Source organism: Thunnus maccoyii, chromosome 21 (assembly GCF_910596095.1).
Source record: "Thunnus maccoyii chromosome 21, fThuMac1.1, whole genome shotgun sequence".
Classification (NCBI taxonomy): Eukaryota; Metazoa; Chordata; class Actinopteri; order Scombriformes; family Scombridae; genus Thunnus; species Thunnus maccoyii.
The window spans coordinates 18,174,796-18,197,744 of NC_056553.1; the positions used below are offsets into that span (position 1 = coordinate 18,174,796).

The window sequence follows — 22,949 nt, forward strand, 5'->3', positions numbered from 1 at the left end:
AAATCCATAATTCATATTCACATTCAGTTATGGGAAGTCACTGTCAGCCTGCAAACAACAGACGGAACGACTGAGAGCTGCTGATGCATCTGGAGGTGAAGTCAGAGTTTCTCTGTTTGAAGTTTAACAGTAATCAAGTCAGAAATGAATGTAACTCCTCTATGACAGTTTGACTTCAATAATCAGGTCATGTTCAAATGGACTGGCCCTCTGACAGAAAATGAAAAGGAAAGGCAAAAGAGGCTTTATCACCAATTTCTGCAAAAGCAATGCTGTAGGCTGGGCAGGAGGAAGAGATGGAGAAGGAGAGACTGGAAGGAGAGACAGAATGATAAACTCAGAGAGGAAAGAGATCAGGAAATCAGAGAAGAAGTGAGATGGAGAAGAACTGAATGTGAGGGATGAGGAACTGAGTGAGAAAGATGAAACAGAAGAAGAATGAGAGGGACAGAAGCTGATGGGGAGAGATAAAGACTGAAAGACAGTTTACACCTCGTGGTGTGTTTTCTCTCTGTTTACATCATTTCCTGTCACCATTTACCTGCAGAAGTGATAAATACATTTCTCCGTTGCCACCCCATGTAAAACTTTCTAGATCTGCCACTTCTGATTACTGTACTACTGTATTTGCGGGCCTCACTTATTATTGTTGTGTTCTCATCACTCTCCACCAGGCAACACTGTTGACCTCAAAGAGGCAGTTTATGGTTCAGACCTCACATTTCATTTTTTCAAGCTCTTCTTAACAAACAACATTAACAAACAAAATGAATCTGCAAGTGACATTCAATGAGTCCACCACACTCCAATGACTGTTACTATAGCGATTCACCTGTATACATATATCATTCCTACTATTCACAGCCCTGTACAACTGCCCCGTCAGATAGTAGTATAGATTTAATAGTGTTACACTAGAGAATCTTATATGTGTCAGTACTCCGGATCCATCATTCTCCTGATAACAATGCACCTCCTAACACGTCTAATGTTACTGACTAATGAAATTCTCCCTTGATTTCAAGAATTGTCCCATTGAAACCCATTAAAATCACATTTGTTTGATCCCATGGTTGCTACAGCATGAATTCATGCATTCTGTTTTTATAAGACTTTCAAACTGAAGCCTTTTTTAACCCTATGTGCAAAATGTATGCTATTTTCCTGGTTCCATGAGGGGCATTAATCCTCTATTATGAATACTGCAGTCAAGTATATTACAGCTTCAATGAGATGTATGTGTAGGTAGCGATGTCTAAATGTGGTGTATGTGTGTGTTTGGAGAAATTGGTATGTGTGTGTGTGTGTGTGTGTGTAGCCAAAGTACAAATACTCAAATCCTTATGGAAAAAATGGCCCAATGTAAACCCATAAAAACTGTATTTTTTTTTAATCCCATGGCCACAATAGCATAAAACCATGCATTCTATTTTATAAGGCTTTCAAACTGAAGTCCTGACTTCAAAACTGTAGCTATTACTATTTCCCAGCTGATTGACTACTTTTCTTTTGTTTTCCCCTGAAGAACAAATACATACTATTAGTCTTGCTCTCCACTAGGGGCTATGTCAATGGCATTTCATGCATTATTGAGTTTTGCAGGACGTTGTAGCAAATGTATTCATCTGAAAATGGTGTGTTTGTATTGATATGGATGTCCAAGGGTGCTGTATGTGTGTGTATGGAAATACTAGTGTGTGTGTGTGTGTAGCTAAAGAGATGTAATTTATATAGGATGTAGATCACATTACTCCTTTCTCCCTCTCTCTCACAGACACACACACACACAGACGCACACACACACTCTAATTCTCAGATTTATATGTCTTTAAATACTGATTCAGAGATAAAAGTAAGTTCAAAGCCCCCTGATTGTATAGATGCCCATACACACCCATACATGCATTCATTCTAGACATAGAAACCTGCAGCACTGAAAAAACCAAACAAGGCCTAAACCATCAGTTTGTTTATGTAGCTGCAGTCATACCTAAATCTATACATACAGCCAGCTCCAAAGGTATGCATTTCGTACCTGTGACACACACACATGCACGTATGCACGCACACACTCACTCACTCACTCATTCATTTCTGTTCTGAATTGTTAAATTTTTAAATGTTGAATTTTGTTAAATTTTGAAAAATAAATATTCAAAGTGATGTTGTATTTATGCTTTATTTCTAGAGCAAAATAAGGTGATATGCTATTAGAAAGTAAAAACTCTGAAGAGTGATAGGACACTTCACATAGACTATAAGGTAACAGGTAAGATTCTCTACTTTAATCTTATACTACACAAAAAATAATAATGCATACATTTCAATGTCGTTGCTAATCATTGGCATATCCCAGACTGTGATAATCAAAAAACAATTTTCCCACTTGTGTTTAGTACCTAGACAATATTTCAATTTTTGTGGGTTTTTTTTGTTTTGTTTTGTTTTTTTTAAATAAAAATTAGTGTTATCATCACAAAAACTGGTATTTAAAGGATTCACATTCTGAAAATTAATGAATATTTGGTAGTTATGATCAGGACTGAAGTTGGTTAAAAATATTATCTCAGCGAAAGTGGAAAAAAAATATTTACATAAAATGTTATGGCAGTTTTTGATGGGGACCTTTTTATGCTCTGTTGATCGTATTTTCAAGTGAGGCACAGGGTTATCAGAATTAACCAGACAAATCCACTCCTGTTTGTGCCCTTCTGTAGATCAATGCATCACAGCAAGGGAGCTGCTCTACTACATACAAAATTCTGACCCAGAATCACGTCGTCAAAGTGATTTAGCACCAGGTTCTCCACAAATATGTGGTGAGAGATAGGAGAGGAGCAACCATCATCCAGTCGCACCCTGAGCCTTGTCACCCAATGCAAACATAGAAATAAGTTATTTTTCAACTGTGATGGCCATTTTTATGTGGACACAAAAAATCTACAATTATGTTCCAGTGAGCACTAACCAGGATTTCAACATTGATTTCTAGTTGAAAACTGGGTGATATTCAGTCTGAACATCTAAGACCTGGTTTCGCCTTTCAACCAGCTAAAATGCAGTTACAACATCAATGTGTTACAAAACACAAATTTGTTTAATCATTTTGATAATTTGTTCAGTTGTGGATTGAAAGAGAGACAATGTTGATTAGTGTGAAGGTATTTCTCCAAAGTTTTATTGCACTGGTAGGTGAGATATTGTGCCAAGCAATTATAATGTTCACCATGTTAGTTTTGCCAACTAGCACAAAACACTAGGGATGTGCAGAGAGCCCAGTATTTGAATTTGTATCTATATTGATGAGGCAGCAGAATTATTTGTATTTGTATTCGAATAAAAGCGGAGAGAGGCTTAAAAATCCTGTTTTTGTTATAATTACGCTTTTAATTTTAGGAAATTAAACATTTTACAATAAGTGTTCAAAATTACCTTACGAAGGAAGTCCCAACCGGGTCTCGAACTGGAGTTTCCCAGATCAAAGATGACTCCACTGGCTACTGAGCTAAAACTCTACTAATCACCTTTTTGCAGACAGACCTCTACCTATTTGTATACCCATAACACAGAGTAACATGCATACAGTGTAATGTGTAGGCAGGAACTTCAAAGGCAATTATTGCTTTGCACTTTTCATTTATTGTCTATTTTTTACAACCTAACATTGTGGAAGGGGAAGGGGAACAACAGGTTATGGAGAGTCCCTAGGGAGCACTTCATGTGTGTCAGTAGCTCAGCTTTATCTCTGGGGAACACCCCATCCCCGGGAGTGATGTCCAAATTAGGAAATGTAGCAGGTGGATGTGACTCCCCTCATGAGACCTGCTGACAGACGTAACAGCAGAGCAGAGGAGAGAGGCTGAGATAGCAATGTAATTTACCTGTGAACTGGTATTTGACATGTCTTTTTCCCCGAAAAAAAAAAATTCTTAAAATATTTGTATGAAAAAAGTATTCATGAAAAACCCACTATTTGTGCTTTGCTGAATAACGTTTTTGTATTCAGGTACACCCCTACTGTCCACACACACCATCAAAGGCAACACTCAAAATAATCAAAATCACTAGATCGTTCCCTTCCTCCTGACTTAAACCATAGTGACAAATTTCAACTCAGATCTGTCACATACTCAGAAGTAATTAAAACATTGATAAACATAAGAACAAGAAAGTCACCTGGTGAAGATAATTTGACCTCTGGCTCCTACATCTCAGTGCTCCTGTTGTTACTGCATCTCTTGTACACATTTTTAATCTGACCTTTACTTAAGGCTACATTCCCTTAATATGGAAAGGCTCTGACTCCCATTCTACTTTTGGAGACTGTAGGAACCACAAGTAAGCCTACATTCTGGGAGCGCAGTGTTCTAGTGGGGTAATAGGGTACTATGAGCTTTTTAAGATATGATGGTGCCTGACCATTAAGGGCTTTGTAGGTGAGAAGGATTTTAAATTCTATTCTGGATTTTACAGGAAGCCAATGCAGTGAAGCTAAAATTGAAGAAATATGATCTCTTTTTCTAGTTTTTGTCAGTACACATGCAGCTGCATTTTGGACCAGCTGGAGAGTCTTTAGAGACTTGTTAGGGCAGCCTGATAATAGGGAATTGCAATAATCCAGCCTTGAAGTAACAAATGCGTGGAGTAATTTTTCTGCATCTTTTTGAGAAAGGATGTGCCTGATTTTTGCAATATTAAGTAAGTGAAAAAAGGCAGTCCTTGAAATTTGTTTTATGTGGGAGTTGAAGGACATATCCTGATCAAAGATAACTCCCAGATTCCTAATAGTGATGTTGGAGGCCAGGGCAATGCCATCTAGAGGAGCTATATCATTAGATAATGTGTTTCTAAGGTGTTAAGGGCCAAGAACAATAACTTCAGTTTTGTCTGGGTTTAGTAGCAGAAAATGGCAGGTCATCCAGGTCTTTATGTCCTTAAGGCATGTTTGGAGTTTCTTTAGCTTCATTGATAAATATAAATGGGTATCATCTGCATAGCAATGAAAATTCATGGAGTGTTTCCCAATAATATTACCTGAAGGAAGCATATATATGGTGAATAGTGTTGGTCCAAGCACAGAACCTTGTGGAACTCTGTGTCTAACTTTTATGTGCATGGAGGATTCATTGTTAACGTGTACAAACTGAAATTGATCTAATAAATAGGATTTAAACCAGCTTAATGTAGTTCCTTTAATGCCAATTAAATGTTCCGGTAATAATGTATCTGTAATAGATACATAGATAGATACATAATAAACAATTTTCTACATTAACATAAAGTCTGAGAGAAAAGACTGAAGTGAAACTAAAAAAGCAACCACTTGTCTTGACACTCTAGTTTCTCACAGTATTTGATGCTTAAAGGTGGTGAAAAGTGTGTCAGCAATGACGTTTGTATGTGACTGATGAAACAGGGAAGTTGTGTCAAAGAGAAGTGGTGGGATGTAAACTGGCAATCATACGTGCAAAGGACCTAGAACATACAGAGGAACCTGGCTTTAGCAGTATTTTGCTACAGCTGTAAGCAGCCACGTTGTTCTTCTGTTCACAAAGAAACAAGAATGCATGATATTGGCTGCAGTACATTCTCTGCAGATCACAAACGCCACTATTTATGAGTTTTTTCATTTCCACAGGACACAGAGCAACAGAGCAATTAAGATCCAAGTATCATGAGACACAAGAAAGATATGTTCACTATCAACAAAATGATGTATTATTTTTTATTCTTAATTCTACTTGTTGGTTTTATACTTATAAAAAATGATATTCTGCAGGATCAGAGTTTTTTGGCCGATAAATAGTAAATGGTATTACTTTGCGTGGAAAGATGAACAATATGATTACCCTTGCTGAATTATATTTTAATCTAAACTTTTTAGTATAAAATCCACCTTTTTGCCAGGAGAGCAAGTAAAACATACTGTATGCTTTTTTCTGCATACATTTTTCTTTTCATGTTTTGTCCCCTATTTTAAGATAAAAAGACTAATATTCCCTTATCTGATTAAATGATGAAGAAGACCATGTCAAACCAAATGATTCTTTTATTTAGCCTCACTCATGCTGGCAGCTCTTCTAATGTCAGCATGCTAACATGCTGATACCAAGCAATTATATTGTTAACCATGTTCACCATGTTAGTTTGACCAATTAGCACTAAACAGCTGAGGCTGATGGGAAAGTTCTGCAGGAACTTTGTTGTAAACCAAATTATTGGACAAATTTAAATTTTGATCTGATGGTGGTGTTAGATGAAAAGTCAGTGGATCACCAAAGTCAGTAGGATTCCTCCTCCGAGGGCCATATCTGTTCAAAGTTTTGTGCCAATTCATGCAGGAAATGTTGAGATGTTTGAGTCTGGACCAAAGTGATGGACCGACAGACAGAGTCATCGTCATCCATAGAGCCAAATATTTTCATAAAAGAGCAAAATTAAAACCTTTAAATTATGAGGAGGTAGACAATATCAAAGAGAAAACCATTTTCATCACTCATGTTATCATTTGTGTTTGTCACACACAAAAGGTCATGATAGCTGTGTAGCTGACTGCTGATTTAATGTGTAATCCAGCACAATGGTGGCTCTGTAAAAATTATATTTTGAAAAAACTCAAACTAACTAAAACTATGTAATTTTATCACTTATTTAGTGAAAAAAAAATGTAATTACACAAATAGAACCATGTGAGGTGAAAGAGGCATTTTCATCACTGAGGTTCTCTCATCAGTCCAGTAATGCAGAGCAGCAGCAACAACACTGGAAACTAGAATATATGTATAACACATGAAGTCAACATTTCCATCTGTTCAAATGGTTAAAATACTCACAGGATGTGAACAATGAAGGTGAGAAGTGTTTGTCTTTGTCAGATATTTATATCACTCAGGTCAGCTGATCTTCAGCTTTACAACAAAACCACATGGACTTGCTCTGTAAGTCTTAAAACACAGGAAGTCAACTCACTTTTAAAAATTATAAAAGCTAAAAAGAGAAGTTGGTTAGTCAGCAAGTCAGCAACAACAACTGAGTATATGTGTACAATACATAAAGTTAACATATCTGTTCAAAGTGTCGCCGCGGCGGTCAACGGAGTTATATTAACAATTTCAGTTAAGTTGCCAGACAACGCCACCTTGGGAATTTCACCCAAAGAATTATCACTATCATCAATAGGACACAGGTTCGTCTACTGGAGGCAAGAGAAAACGTGGTTCCAGATACTTACAAAATAGTACACTTTATTATCAATACAATTTAAAATAACACATTCATACCGGAAGGGGGAGAAAAAAAAAAAAAAAAAAAAAAAAAAAAAGGAAAAACTAAATCAGGGGCTGAGGCTTACTGGTGGGACAGGTGTTAGTGAGGGATAGGGATCTACCAAAAAAACAAAAAAAAACAAAAAATAAAAAAAAAAAATAGTAAAACTGAATTAAACACCCAGACACACGTAACAGTCACACACACACTTTGTGAAAATCACCCACGATCCCAAGGAAGACACTGCACACAAAAGGGTTACCACAAAAAATACGAAATCAGAAAAATGCCTAATCACAATAAATGCACCCAAACTAAATAAACTGAAAAACAATGCAACAACAGAATACTTTAGCCCCAAACAAAAAAAAAAATAATAAAAGGAATAGAATTAATCAAAACCAGAAAATAAAAGAAACCAGGGGGGCTAAACCAAATTAATTAACCAAACTAAGCAAAAGAATACAAACTAAACACAACAGTAACTCAAACTAAAAAGAATAATTCATACTAAACACAAGAGTAACTTGACACACTCACATGATAAATAATGTTAAAAAAAAAAAAAAAAAAAAAGAGTTAGTCCCACACACAGCTCGGGTGTTTAGAGTCAACGGCAAGGCGACCTACCACCACCCTAAAAGCGCCACCGTGGAAGCCCCCAGCGATGCAGCAAACAGCAGCAAGCACAGCGACAGAGGGAGAGAGAGGCAGCCAACCAGCCGAGAGACAGTTGGGGACCAAGCGAAGCTGTGGCAACAGCACAGCAGCAGCGGAGACACAGCAAGCAGCCGAAACAGCAGGAGACAAAAGGACCTGAGACAAAACAGTCAGCTGGTGGTGACGTCCGTCTATACCACTGGTGGACTCGGCCAGCTAACGAGGGTTCCCTAACAAAACAAAATTAGCGTTGCTACGCTAAACAGTAGAATTAAGGGGGTGCAGGAGAGAAGCAACCTACCTTTAGAGCGTCCAACACAGGCACAGGAAAGTGAGGAGAGAGAGAAACCCGCACGGCTACCAGCATTTACCCGAAATGACCGCAGCCAGGCACAACCAGGGAGTGAGGCACACTCAGTGCTGCTTTGACGGACCAAAACTCCTGGACTGGAAGTGACGCGATGGGGCGCAAGAGGAAGAGGCAGGGGAAGCCACCTTTATATAAAGCTGAACCAATGACCGCCACCAGGTGGAATCAATTATAAACAGCGCCCTCCATGCTGCTACAAAAGCAATACATTATTTTAGTGATTTATATAATATAGCCCACATAATACTGAATATAGACCTGCAGTGAGTCATGTGGTTAAAATACTCAGCATATTAGCAGTAAGTGTGAGAACTGTTTGTATTTGTCGTGAACTTGTATCACTCATGTCCAAATGAACTTTCTCTGTAGGTCTTAACACAGGAAGTCAACTCAGCTTTAAATTGCAAAAGCTAAAAAAGGGAAGTTGGTCAGTTTGTCTGTTTCATTACAGCTCAGCTTAATAAACAAAGATTTCACTTGAAACCACCAAAGGATCTTACTGCTGCTGTTTTTGATGTGGGCTTGTTGGGTAAGACCTTAACTTTTTAACCCAGAGAGTTATATTATTCTGTTACTCCTCATGAACTCAGGGGAAGACTGCCACCTTTATGTAAAGCTGAACCAATGACCGCCACCAGGTGGAATCAATTATAAACAGCGCCCTCTATGCTGCTACATCCTACCCCCCTTCTTGCATCGTCGCCCTGACGATGGACAGACAAACAAGCTAGCTCCAAGGTCTAAACAGAGCTTGAACTGCATTGGACACAACAGCAGGAGGAGCACCAGCTCCCACTTCTCCGACTGAACGTGGGAGGCGGTGAACATTGGGGTGGTGCCCAGCGGTTGACCGCGCTGTCTGGCGTGGGGCCTCATGGCTGGGACCAGCACGACTGTCTGGAGAAACAGCCAAAGATGTGGATACTCCACTAGGTGGAGCCAGGGATGTCGATCCTCCCACAGAGGAAGTCATTGGCACGCCATACTGCAGAGTGTCTAGGTTAGGTGGAACCAGCGTTTGGGGCATAGGCTGGGTTAGGGAAGTTGGTCTGGTAGGAGGTGGGGCAGAAGGGCCCACCGAAGGTGGTTGCCTAAGGACGACCAAGTCGTACAGGAACAGCCATCCTCAGAAGGTGGCCCTTCGACAGAGGATGCGGGAGCAGAAAAGGCCTTACCAGGTGAGTCCATGCCAACCACAGCCTTCAGCATGGTGCGGTAAACCCGTTTAACCTTAGTTGGGTCTTCCACTGGTGCAATGGTGTACACAGAGCCACCTTCCTTAGGCGCCCTCAACACCTCACTGAACTCCAGCGATCCCGGGTGTTATGGGGTCCTGTAGCAGTGAAGTCACGCAAGAACACCAACTGACCCTCCCCCAGTGACAGGTCCTTAACATGTTGGTTTCGCTTCCAAAATACTAAAAGTTCCTGGATGACAGTGTCAGCCTGTTTAAGAGCACAAATCTCAGGGGAGGTGTGCTGGGGTAAGGCCACAATGGAAGCTTGACTTACATCCACCTTCCTCAATCCTAAAGCCTGCTGCAGAGGCTGAGGCATGGCAGCACCAGGGAGCATAGCTTCCACCATCTGAGGGCCAGGAGGGTGCTGACGAGAGAGGGCATCAGCATTTTGGTTACTCCTCCCTGACCGGTGCTTTATGTCAAAGTCAAACGCTGCAAGCTGGGCTGCCCACCACTGCTCTGTAGCACCCAGCTTGGCCAAGGACCAATAATTCAGGGGATTGTTGTCTGTATAGACAACACATTTGTTACCCAGCAAATACTCCCTGAATTTCTCAGTCATGGCCCACTTAAGGGCCAAAAAATCTAGCTTCATGGAAATATAGTTCTGCATGTTCTTTTCGGTGGGCCTCAAACCTCGTCCAGCGTAGGCTATTGGTCTTACCTTACCTGCTTGCTCTTGTGAGAGAACAGCACCTAGACCACCATGGCTCGCATCTACTTCCAGAATAAACAGAAGGGAGAAATCTGCGTAGGCCAACACAGGGGCAGTGGTGAGCTTAGTTTTCAGTGCTTGGAAACTCTGTTGGCACTCCTCAGTCCAACACCTGATAACCCCACAATCAGACCTCTTACCAGTCCAAGTAAGACAAAACTCAGCTACTGCCCTGTGCAGAGGGGCTGCCAGCTTTGCAAAGCCCTCTACAAAACAGCAGTAGTAACTGTCAAAGCCAAGAAATGACGTAGCTCTGAGACTGTGGTGGGAGTCGGCCAATTGGCTACGACTTCAATTTTACTTGGGTTAGTTGAGACACCCTGACCAGAAATCACATGACCCAAGTAATTTACCTCCTTCTGGAAGAAAGAGCACTTACTGAGCTTGGCCTTGAGGCCCTCAGCCTGAAGTCGGCCAAGCACCACCTTACGCCGCTCCAGATGTTGCTCTACTGACGAGGAAAACACCACAATGTCATCAAGGTACAGCAAGAGGGACTGACACTGCTGATCACCAAAGATACGCTGCATCAACCTCTGAAAAGTACTGGGTGCATTGCAAAGGCCAAAAGGCATCCTGTTCCACTCAAACAGCCCAAAGGGTGTACAGAAGGCCGTCTTTGACCGGTCTGCCTCAGTGACTGGCACCTGGTTGTAACCACTGGCCAGGTCCAGTGTAGAAAACCAGCAGGCACCGGACAAAGCATCAGGGGACTCCTCTATGCGCGGTAAAGGAAAGGCATCTTTTCAGGTCTTACTATTAAGTTGCCTGTAGTCCACGCACATGCCCAGACTACCATCCTTTTTCCTCACGAGTATGATGGGGGACGCATAGGGACTACTGCTCTCACGGATCACTTGTGAAGATAGCAACTGGTTAATGTGCTCCTTTACGACCTCATAATCTGAGGGTGGAATACACCTATAGCGTTGCTTGACTGGAACATCAACCAGGGGGATGTCATGAGATATCAGGTCAGTACAACCCAAGTCTTCATCATGAGACGCAAAGACACTGGCATACTGCCCAAAGAGACTTTACCTGATCCTGTTGCTCAGCCGAAAGGGCTGACAGGTCCATGTCCTCTAGCTGCTGCGGTACAGTGGGTGAAACTGTCTGGGAAGACATTGTAGCTGCCCCGGTTGGTACCTCAGCAACTCCAGACGGGAGGCTGACAACATTAATGGTGTCCAACATTCCAACCACAGTGCAGGGATACAACACCACATCCACAGACCCTACGTTCACCACTGGTATGTAGGCTGTGCCCCCGATAATCCGGACCAGGGCAGGAGAGGCAAGCAACCCCACAGGCAAGCCAGAGTCCAGGGGCTTGAGCAAGACTGTGGAGCCTGAAAACTGCTCAGAGCAGGTGGCTGCCATGATCTTCATGGACACCAACAGGGATCCGCCAAGCTTTCTTACCCCTGACCTTTACTCTCCCTGGACTATCCTGTGGGGCTGCCGTCGTAGCACGGTGGCACCGCTGCAGTGCCTGCACAACGGGCCCCGGGGCCTCAGAGACACAGGGCTGAGAGAACAGAGCTGCACCATGTTGCCCAAAGAGCTCATGGTAGCATTTGCGGATCACATTCATCTCCAACACACCAGGCACTTGAGCAGGCACACTGCCAGGAGGGTCCCTTACGACCAACACTCCGCACCGAGGCATCACTTTGCTGCAAAGTTGTACTCCAAGTAGCCAATATAGGGGATTGCCAAGCCATTAGCAGCTCTAAGCTGCAACCAGTGACATGATCGGAGGCACTTCTGACCCCAAGGCTCAAAATACTGGCAGAAAAAGCTCTCAGAAACAGTGGATACCATGGAACCAGTATCCACTAAGCTAGGGACCTTCACACCACCCATGTCCACATCCAAATGGGGACAAGCCGAAATTAGCACAGAAACATGTAAGCTACTCAAAACAACTTGTGAGCCAGTAGCGGCCCCAGCTAAACTGTTGCTCTGCAGTTCAGTGGGTACTAGTTTTCCGACACCGAAACAGAACAAGACCACCTATCAGCATTGGATGGGGGCTGTGAAGGAGACTGAGCGGGGAGGAGCACGCATACCATCACACTCCCTCGCAAAATGACCAGGCTGACTGCAGCGCCTGCATATTACTGGGCCAGTACACTGGGGGTGAAGAGACAGCACTCTGACGGCCGCCCTGAACACCATACTGGACACCAAACACTGAGGGGACTGAATAACTGCGGCCCCTCACATCGCCAGGTAGACCTTCACGCTCCCACCGGATCGCCTCTGCCCTAACGTCAAGCAAGGTGTAATTAGGTTGCCTACGCACTGACTGCTTCAACTCACGCCGCAGGGAACTATCAAACACATGCTCAACAAATTGGTCTCTCAAAAGTGCTTCAGCATTTGGCATGTCAGTGGGCACACACTGCTTCACTTTCTCCATGAGGGCCATTAAAGCGAGGGAGAACTCCTGAAGAGTCTCTCCCTCCTGCTGCCTCCTGGAGAAGAAAACCTCCTGCAGAGCAACATACGACTGAGCACCCGTAAAGCTCCTGTAAAATGGCAAGCACTCTGTCAGGGTTCCCTCTCTCTGTGCTAGAGCGATACTTTATCTCCTCTCTAGCCTCACCCTCCAGGTGACCAAAAAGAAAAAATGCCTGGTCAGCTCAGGACAAATGCCGGGCCCTCATGCACGCCTGTACTTCATCCACTCACTCAACCCTATAACGGCTCTACCTCTAAAGATCGGACATTTCCTATCTCGAGGGACAAACACTAGTCTCTCTGCTATAGGGACATCAGAAGTAGAAGGGGCAGTAGTTGGCACAGAAGAGGCGGGCAGTAGAGAACTGGGGCCAGCCTGTTCCGGTCTCAACTGTTCATTATCAGCTTTTAATTGGGCAATTAAATCTCTAAGCTCTTGTCCCTCTTCCGCCATAGCTGCAACAATACTCACTGCACAAGAGTTACTTACAGGAGTGCAACAGCACCACAAAAGCCTAGTCTCTGGTCACGAAGATCCACTGGAAACCGCTGCTGCTGCTGCTGCTTTGTCTCCTTATGCTGCCCAGGTGCCTACAAGAAAGACAATGTTTAGTGGACCAACATGACAAACAATAAAAAAAACAGCAAGTAAAAGGAACACACGTCTTTGCCGTTAGAGTAGAGTTATACTAACACAATTTCAGTTAAATTGCCAGACAACGCCACCTTGGGAATTTCACCCAAAGAATTATTTATCACTATTATCAATAGGACACAGGTTCGTCTACTGAAGGCAAGAGAAAACGTGGTTCCAGATACTTACAAAATAGTATACTTTATTATCAATACAATTTAAAATCAACACATTCATATCGGAAGGGGGGAAGAAAAAAAAAAAAGGGAAAAACTAAATCAGGGGCTGAGGCTTAATGGTGGGACAGGTGTTAGTGAGGGATGGGGATCTACCAAAAAACAAAACAAAATAGTAAAACTGAATTAAACACCCAGACACACGTGACAGACACACACACACACTTTGTGAAAATCACCCACGATCCCAAGGAAGACACTGCACACAAAAGGGAGGGTCACCAACACCCAGGTCACCAACACCACCACCGGCCTGCAGCCACTGAAAGGGGATAAAAACAGAGTTACCACAAAAAGTAATACGAAATGAGAAAAATGGCTAATCACAATAAATGCACTCAAACTAAATAAACTGAAACAAACAATGCAACAACAGAATACCTTAGCCCCAAACAAAAAATAAAAAAAGGAATAGAATTAATCAAAACCAGAAAATAAAGAAACCAGGGGGGCTAAACCAAATTAATTATCCAAACTAAAAAGAGTAACTCAAACTAAAAAGAGTAACTCAAACTAAAAAGAGTAACTCAAACTAAAAAGAGTAACTCAAACTAAAAAGAGTAACTCAAACTAAAAAGAGTAACTCGACACATTCACACGATAAATAACGTTAAAAAAAAAAAAAAAAAAGAGTTAGTCCCACACACAGCTCGGGTGTTTAGAGTCAACGGCAAGGCGACCTACCACCACCCTAAAAGCGCCATCGTGGAAGCCCCCAGCGATGCAGCAAACAGCAGCAAGCACGGCGACAGAGGGAGAGAGAGGCAGCCAACCAGCCGAGAGACAGTCGGGGACCAGGCGAAGCTGTGGCAACAGCACAGCAGCAGCGGAGACACAGCAAGCAGCCGAAACAGCAGGAGACAAAAGGAGACAGAAGGACCTGAGACAAAACAGCAGCGGCTCCAATCAGCTGGTGGTGACGTCCGTCTACACCACCGGTGGACTCGGCCAGCTAACGAGGGTTCCCTAACAAAACAAAATTAGCGTTGCTACGCTAAACAGTAGAATTAAGGGGGTGCAGGAGAGAAGCAACCTACCTTTAGAGTGTCCAACACAGGCACAGGAAAGTGAGGAGAGAGAGAAACCCGCACGGCTACCAGCATTTACCCGAAATGACCGCAGCCAGGCACAACCAGGGAGCGAGGCACACTCAGTGCTGCTTTGACGGACCAAAACTCCCGGACCGGAAGTGACGCGATGGGGGCATAAGAGGAAGAGGCAGGGGAAGACTGCCACCTTTATATAAAGCTGAACCAATGACCGCCACCAGGTGGAATCAATTATAAACAGCGCCCTCCATGCTGCTACAAAAGCAATACATTATTTTAGTGATTTATATAATATAGTCCACATAATACTGAATATAGACCTGCAGTGAGTCATGTGGTTAAAATACTCAGCATATTAGCAGTAAGTGTGAGAATTGTTTGTATTTGTCGTAAACTTGTATCACTTCAAATGAACTTTCTCTGTAGGTCTTAACACAGGAAGTTGACTCAGCTTTAAATTGCAAAAGCTAAAAAGGGAAGTTGGTCAGTTTGTCTGTTTCATTACAGCTCAGCTTAATAAACAAAGATTTCACTTGAATTCACCAGTCAAAGGATCTTACTGCTGCTCTGTTTTTGATGTGGGCTTGTTGGGTAAGACCTTCTTAACTTTTTAACCCAGAGAATTATATTATTCTGTTACTCCTCATGAACTGAAGTGGAAAATATTTGATATAACATCTTATTTGTTGGGCTTTGTTTTAGCAGAAATGGCATCTAAGAAATGAAAGATCACTGTAACATTTTACCATTAACAGATACCATAATCTCACTACTTTGGTATTATTTAGAATTTACATTGAATATAATATTTCATAGTTCTGTAGATTTACATCCCTGGTTTGAATGTGTGAATTTTAAGAAAAGAATTGGTTTTAATATAATGAATAAAAACTCCATAAAATGGTTAAAAGAAGAAACTATTCCTGCATTTTTATGTTTGTAAATCCAGGTGATGAGATTCATGGCAGCCCTGTTTACAAAGATGTTGACAGACAACATGTTACTGAGTGTCTTCTTTCTTACAAGTGAGTTGTTTGTTCACTCAGTTTTATTTGGAGACATTAACTCAAATCATTTACACTCTGAAACAAAGCAGAAAGACCAGAAACTTCTTACAACTGTTCACATCCTGACTGCAAGTCAAATGTTTTATTTTAAAACTGTTAACAGGACAAGAAAACATGCAACATACAGCTGCTGAACTGTATTTATTGTATCATGAACCATCTCATCATGGAGATTTTTCAACTTTATGTTAATCGTGACTCTGATCTCACAGGTGCTTTGGCTGCTTGTTCTGATGATTCACACCTCTTCATTACTGCACCGCTAGAGATAGAAGCACTGAGTGGATCTTGTTTGCAAATCCCGTGTAACTTTAGTGGTCTACCAAGACAAGCATTTGACAGCAGGAGAACAACCATTGGAGTGTGGATTAAAAATGACCACAGATTTAAAAGCTATCCAAGAAATGTGATTTTCAACAGTGGTCAGACAGTTAACACCTATCCAATGAACATTACTGGAAACCTGAGTCAGAACGACTGCACCACTCTGTTTTCCAGTTTAAACACAACATATACAGACAAATACTTCTTCAGAATTGAGAATGGACCATTCAGCGAAACAGCTTTTTGTGATCCTGTTCAAATAACAGTCAAAGGTAAGAGAATTTTTTTTTTTCAGTCATATTGTTGTTTAGAATAAAAAGGAAATCAGTTGCAGCTTTGGTCTGAACAGCAAACACCATGGCCCTAACCTTTACTGTGAAATTAAATATCTGATGTAGACTACAAAGAAAACTCAGCTGTGGTGAAATGTGAGAAAAACCAGCCTGTGAACACATAGTCATTGGTTTGAATGTCCTGACTCACAGTTGAATAATACCTGAATATTTATACATTTAATCAGTATCAAGTTATTTTCACTCCTCCATATTCATTGAGGGACAAAGTTTAAATTAGTCTTAGTTTGCTTAAATTGCTGATTCTGACAGTTACTGTCTCAATGAATTCTCACAATACTCAACAACCTCTGACAGTTTCATGTCCCATGATGTGGTTTTTACAAATGGATGAAAATTAGGGTGAAAGATTGTAGTTTCAGTTTCACTGTAAAATAACCAACACTGACATTAACTGGTCCAAACTTTCCAAACAGTTGCAATACAATAGTGTCAGTGTTGTCGTGGTTCTATCCCAGTCTGTCTACACTGTATGTCCCTCCACCAGTCCACCAGGTGCTCTTAGATCTTTTCCCCATTTGTTGAACTGGACTAAGTGGCAGTTGGTCAGTAAGATGCAGCAATTTATACACCAGTCACTTCATTCCATGTCTTCTGTATTTACATTCAGGGCATTTAGCAGACCTTCTTATCCAGAGACTGACAGGTGTTTGTTCAATGGCTGAACTCTGTTTAACTCATCCTCAACACATTATGAAAAGAAGAGTTTGTTAACATTTGTTTCTGTATATTTGAATAATTTGCATTTACAGCCTTTGTGTGCCATGTGAGAAGAACTACATCATTATGAAATTAATAAATTTTAAATAAGAGATTGCTGGTTACAGTGTAATTCTGTATTTGAGTGTATTCATGTATATTCTTAGATGGCCTTATTGGATAAGAGAATTGTGTTTTTGGTTTTCTGTTTGCCCTGAGTTTTTCCTCCTGTGCCCCCAACCTACTTCTCTTGCCACATCTCCCTTCATACCTACCCTGCATCAGTCTCGTTAGCCCTGCCTTGCTCCCTGTGTCTTCCCCAGCATATCAGCTCCCAGCCTTCCCTTGTGTCTTGCCACCTGTTTCTTGTTGTTTCATTAGTTCAGTTTGTATTTAAGTCCTGGTTTTCAGTTCAGTCTTGTTATGTTTTGTTCTACTTTGCCTGCTACATTTGGATTAAAGTATCTGCTGCCTCATGCGTCCTGCATTTGGGACAATCTCCTGCTACTCCCTTTAAAAGTGTTGACAGTCAAAAACACCTTCTGACCTACATCTATAACATTTACTGTATTCTTTAATGTAAAGTCTGTGTTTGATTTAAACCACAGATTCTCCTCCAAGCCCCAGAATTGCAATCTCAGGTGAGCTGAAGGAGAAGGAGTCTGTCACTATAACCTGCTCAGCTTTCACTCCCTGTCCACACTCCCCTCCTAAACTCACCTGGAATCTCCAACAAGACGCTCACAACAAAATAGAGGAAAATGCAGATCGAACCTTCTCGACTAAAATCCAGAAGATCATCACTCTGTCTGACAAGCACGACGGATACAACATCACCTGTTCTTCCAGCTACTCTGTAAATGAAGGACAAAATGCTAAGTCAGCAGAGGAAAAAGTGACTCTCAGTGTTTCATGTAAGGCAACCAGAGTTTGTTATTGGATCCTGTCAAAACATGATGATTCATGGGATGTCAGCTGATTTTGTTGCAGTTTTAGAGAAAATTAATATTTCAAACATTGTGGTTTACTTATAACATTGCCTTTGGCCTCAAAGAATCTTCTTTTATGATGATATATTCTTTTTCCACTTTACAAATCTTTTCTCATTATTCAAAAATGTCTTACGTCAAATCTTCCAGATTCTCCCAAGGACACTGCGGTGGTCATCAGTCCCACTAGTCCAGGGTCAGTTGGCAGCGTGGTGAACATGACTTGCTTCTGCAGAGCAAACCCTCCTGTTGTTAACTTTACCTGGATGATGATCAATGATGGCAGATTGGAGCTGATCAAATATGATCAGCAGGTTTACAGCTTTAATGTGACCAGCAGTGATCGAGACAGGTTGTACTATTGTGGATGTCAAAATTCAGTGGATATACAGTTCTCATCTGGATATCAGTTCATATTTGAAGGTAACAGACAAGTGAGGGTTTGTAACGTTTATGAGCAATAATATTTTCTATCAAGGACAATGTGACCATGGTGTCGTGTTACAGGAGATGAACAGTCTGGGAAATTGGTTGATGTCCACATTATACTGAAGACTGTGGGAATTGTGATACTGGTCAGTACAGTGATCATCTTTGAGTGGTGAGGCAAACTTTTTGATACTTTGCAACTACAGACAAATTTGTATGATGTTAAATGTGGTTTGGATGTTTGAGATAGATCATTATTATCACAATATAAACAAAAAATTCTTTCTGTCTCCTTTGTTCCCAGGTGGTTCAGAACAAGACGCTCCACCAAACCAGTGAAGGTAATAAAAAATTAATTATATGCTTGACTTTCAAAAATCCATCTTAAAATGTTTCCCAGTTGACTGACCACAGCTACAGTATGTTGCCTGTGAGATCTACTCAGTAAACATTGTGTTTATCTTATCCTGTCCTACTTCTGAGTACAAGTGTTGTTTTAATAAACCATTACAGTAACTCACAAATGTTATGCTAACATACTAAACTAAGATGGTGAACATGGTGAACATTATACCTTCTAAACATCAGCATCATCACGGTGAGCATGTTAGCATGCTGATGTCAGCTTAAAGCACGGTCAAAGTACAGCCTCACAGAGCAGCTCGCATGGCTGTAGACTCTTAGTCTTGTTGTCCTAAACTAGCATCACAGTTTATCTTTGTCACATTAATCTGCTGAATCAAAGGTGATCTTACAGTCAACACTTTGTTACATGAACAGGCAGGAAATTAGAGTTGGAGCTTTTGTGTTGACTCATTTGGTCCTGTGTGAGACTTATTGATCAACCAGCTAATTAACTGATTTGGATTTTTTCACTGATGATAAAACTCTTTCAGCTGCAGTAAATTCACTACAAATCACTAAGACCCCACTGTCTCTGTGCTGTTTCATTTCCACAGGACACAGTAGAAGCAGTCTTTGTCAACGGGGTGATGGAGTTGTCATCATGAGCCACGAGGAGAGGAAGACCACATGTTCATCATCAGTAGAATTACATGATATCCAGTATTGTCTATTCTGTATTACATGCTTATTCATCATTTGCATTTGTTAGTGTTCCACTTACAAGAAGACAGATAACTGCTTCCTCCAGGGCAGTAAATATGAAATAGTCTTACTTTGTATAAGCTTTGAAAGATGAACAAGATGATCCCAGACTTCATCAGCATGTGAAGGTGGTTTTGTTTCTGCAGTGCATTTCTTCTTTTTTCTTCTGAGAGTCATTCATGGCACCAGTAGTTTTTCTTTTGTTTTTAAGATGTCAAAAAGATAATTAAACCATGTTATTAATACAATTAATTAGTAATGAAATGAAATGACTGTTAAAATTAGAACTTTCAGATTTCTTGCCAACACGGTTTTTCATGTTTCATGTGTGTTTAGGAGTAAAGCATTTTTATCACTTATTCTGTCATTTCAATCAGGAGAGACTCATTTTCTTTACGAAAGTAAGTGACATTTATTGAACAAGCATGATAGATTCTGATGTCACCGGATATGAAAGGGGGAGATGAATGCAAGAGTAGAATAGGATAACCCCCCAATGGAGTCTATACAGTGGTGGTGGTGATGGATAGGTGTAGATCTTGGCGGTGTAGGTAGTGGCTTTTGGTAAACTCGGGCCTGGTGCTGAAGTAATGGAGTGGAGAAGGCACGATGGTGATCTGGGATGAAGAGGAGAGGAGTGAGCTTCCAGGACACGGCTGTGGAGGCGGATGAGGCGGAGGAGTGTCGCGATGATTGCTCTGGAAACAGATTTTAAAGTTTGGCCACTGAGCCGTGATTGGTGGTTAGAGATTGTGGAGTAATCTGATTTGATAACTAGGAGTGACGCCCTAAACAGCTGATGTGAAAGCAGGAGGAGCAGAGGAGAGAGAGAGGAGTGGGAAATGAATGACTGGTTAAAGATAGTCTTCCTGCCTGAATTTACGCTAAACTCCATTTGTTTTAGCTCATTTACACAAAGGTTGATGATAGCTGCAGATGACGGATTTTTTAATGTCACATTTACAGCACAGAAGTAAGCCACTGTGGTTACTGTGTGCAAAAAACATTGTTATGATTTCAGCTGATTAATTGTGTCATTATTGTGATTCATGTGATATATTCTATACATATCAATAATAAAGAAGATTAAAAATACAGGCTTGCAATGAGTTGTGTTACATGTATTGAGTGAATTTGTCATTTGATTACTTAAATTTTCACAATATCTGACTCCCTTCCTCACAGGATATCAGTTGCATGTAATCTCTTTGAATATAGTGTTTTAATCTCTGAGATCAGATGATATCCAGAAGCTTTTTAACCAAAAAAGGTGAACTGAGAGAGGTTTATCTGAAGAGGGAAGTTGATACATCTCTGATTACAATTCTACAAAAGTCACAAATTGCCTCACTTCACTTCAAAATAACGAAATTAGATGTTTCCCCTCATTGTTTAGTGGTGGACTCATTTGATGAGGAGAACTTTACTTCTTGGCTCCTTTACTGTAAAACAAAATGTCTAAGACGAACCTATGATCAGATAGTCATTTTCAATGTCCTGAATATCTGTCTTTGTATTTCTTTTTTTTTTGCAATACTATTAAAAAGCATACCTGGTCATATGACCAGACTTGAAATAGGAAAATCAAAGTGACCGTCTTCTACTCCTTCATATGTTTTATCAATAAATAACAAAATCATCACAAATCCCCAGATTTTCTTTACAGTTTTACAACAAAAAGGTCAGATTTGATATTGAGAATGCCTGTGAAGGTTCTCAGTCATCCAGGTCATGGTATATCCAAAAACCTTGAGTTAAGAGCAAATGGGCATGTAGATTCTCTGAGAATTTTTGCCTCTAATCCAAAAGGCGTCCTCAGTTCTGAGAGTTGGCAGAACTTCAGTTTTTCAACCTTTTGCTATTACAGATATTGGAGATTTTCTGTTGCTATGTCCAATAATAGCAGTTATTCTGATGATCATCACTTTATTACATCAGTCTAACAGGTGAAGAGCTGGCTCTTTAACAACCAATCAGAATAACAGAAGAAGAAGAAATCCATTACTGAGAGATCAACTCCAAACGTATAGTACTGTGCAAAAGTTTTAGGCACCCTAGATGTTTAGATTCTTATCCATTATGCAATACCATCAGGGAGGTGTCTGATCGGTTCCAAATTTATTCATGACATGACAATGACCCCAAGCATACAGCTAGAGTCATTAAGAACTATTTTCAGCAACAAGAAGATTGATGAGTCCTGCAACAGATGGTATGGTATGGCCCCCACAGAGCCCTGATCTCAACATCATGGAGTCAATCTGGGATTGCTTGAAGAAGCACCTGAGACGGCCTAAATAATAAATCCAAAGAAGAACATTCTTTCTCCAGGATGGTTACAACAACCTACCTGCAAGTTACCATGAAAAACTGTGTTAAAGTGTACCGAGGAGAACTGCTGCTGTTTTAAAGGCAAAGCTGCTCACAGCAAATATTGATTTCATTTAGGTTTCTGCTGTTTACTCAACTTTGTAAGAAGTTAATTGATAAATTAAAACAATTTATAGAAATATTTTTGTAAGCATTCTCACTTTACTTTTAGTGCCTAAAACTTTTTCACAGTACTGTAAATACAAATTTAAATAGAACAGTGTGGAAAAAAATTATATATATATATTACTTGCTTGTGTCTTACAGTACTGAAACAGGACAGTCTTGACATAAGCAAGAAATAGAAAGAAATCCATAATTCATATTCACATTCAGTTATGGGAAGTCACTGTCAGCCTGCAAACAACAGACGGAACGACTGAGAGCTGCTGATGCATCTGGAGGTGAAGTCAGAGTTTCTCTGTTTGAAGTTTAACAGTAATCAAGTCAGAAATGAATGTAACTCCTCTATGACAGTTTGACTTCAATAATCAGGTCATGTTCAAATGGACTGGCCCTCTGACAGAAAATGAAAAGGAAAGGCAAAAGAGGCTTTATCACCAATTTCTGCAAAAGCAATGCTGTAGGCTGGGCAGGAGGAAGAGATGGAGAAGGAGAGACTGGAAGGAGAGACAGAATGATAAACTCAGAGAGGAAAGAGATCAGGAAATCAGAGAAGAAGTGAGATGGAGAAGAACTGAATGTGAGGGATGAGGAACTGAGTGAGAAAGATGAAACAGAAGAAGAATGAGAGGGACAGAAGCTGATGGGGAGAGATAAAGACTGAAAGACAGTTTACACCTCGTGGTGTGTTTTCTCTCTGTTTACATCATTTCCTGTCACCATTTACCTGCAGAAGTGATAAATACATTTCTCCGTTGCCACCCCATGTAAAACTTTCTAGATCTGCCACTTCTGATTACTGTACTACTGTATTTGCGGGCCTCACTTATTATTGTTGTGTTCTCATCA

General features: G+C 40.9%; 1 protein-coding gene across 1 annotated transcript; it reads left to right on the top strand.

Annotated features, from left to right (window-relative positions):
- Nucleotides 1-14,827: 14,827 nt before the first annotated feature.
- LOC121887966 (myelin-associated glycoprotein-like) lies at nucleotides 14,828-21,330 on the top strand. Its single transcript, XM_042399155.1, has 9 exons — nucleotides 14,828-15,000; nucleotides 15,147-15,230; nucleotides 15,589-15,664; nucleotides 15,919-16,302; nucleotides 17,691-17,996; nucleotides 18,222-18,494; nucleotides 18,579-18,672; nucleotides 18,805-18,841; nucleotides 19,460-21,330. The coding sequence occupies exons 2-9, from the start codon at nucleotides 15,216-15,218 to the stop codon at nucleotides 19,508-19,510; spliced, it is 1,236 nt and encodes a 411-aa protein (XP_042255089.1). The 5' UTR covers nucleotides 14,828-15,000; nucleotides 15,147-15,215; the 3' UTR covers nucleotides 19,511-21,330.
- Nucleotides 21,331-22,949: the final 1,619 nt, after the last annotated feature.

What these genes read in the sequence shown, in the direction of transcription:
- LOC121887966 (XM_042399155.1), top strand. An exon ending in GAGTGTCTTCTTTCTTACAA is followed by an intron (nt 15,665 to 15,918) that starts GTGAGTTGTTTG and finishes CTGATCTCACAG; the next exon opens with GTGCTTTGGCTGCTTGTTCT. An exon ending in ACAGTGATCATCTTTGAGTG is followed by an intron (nt 18,673 to 18,804) that starts GTGAGGCAAACT and finishes CTTTGTTCCCAG; the next exon opens with GTGGTTCAGAACAAGACGCT.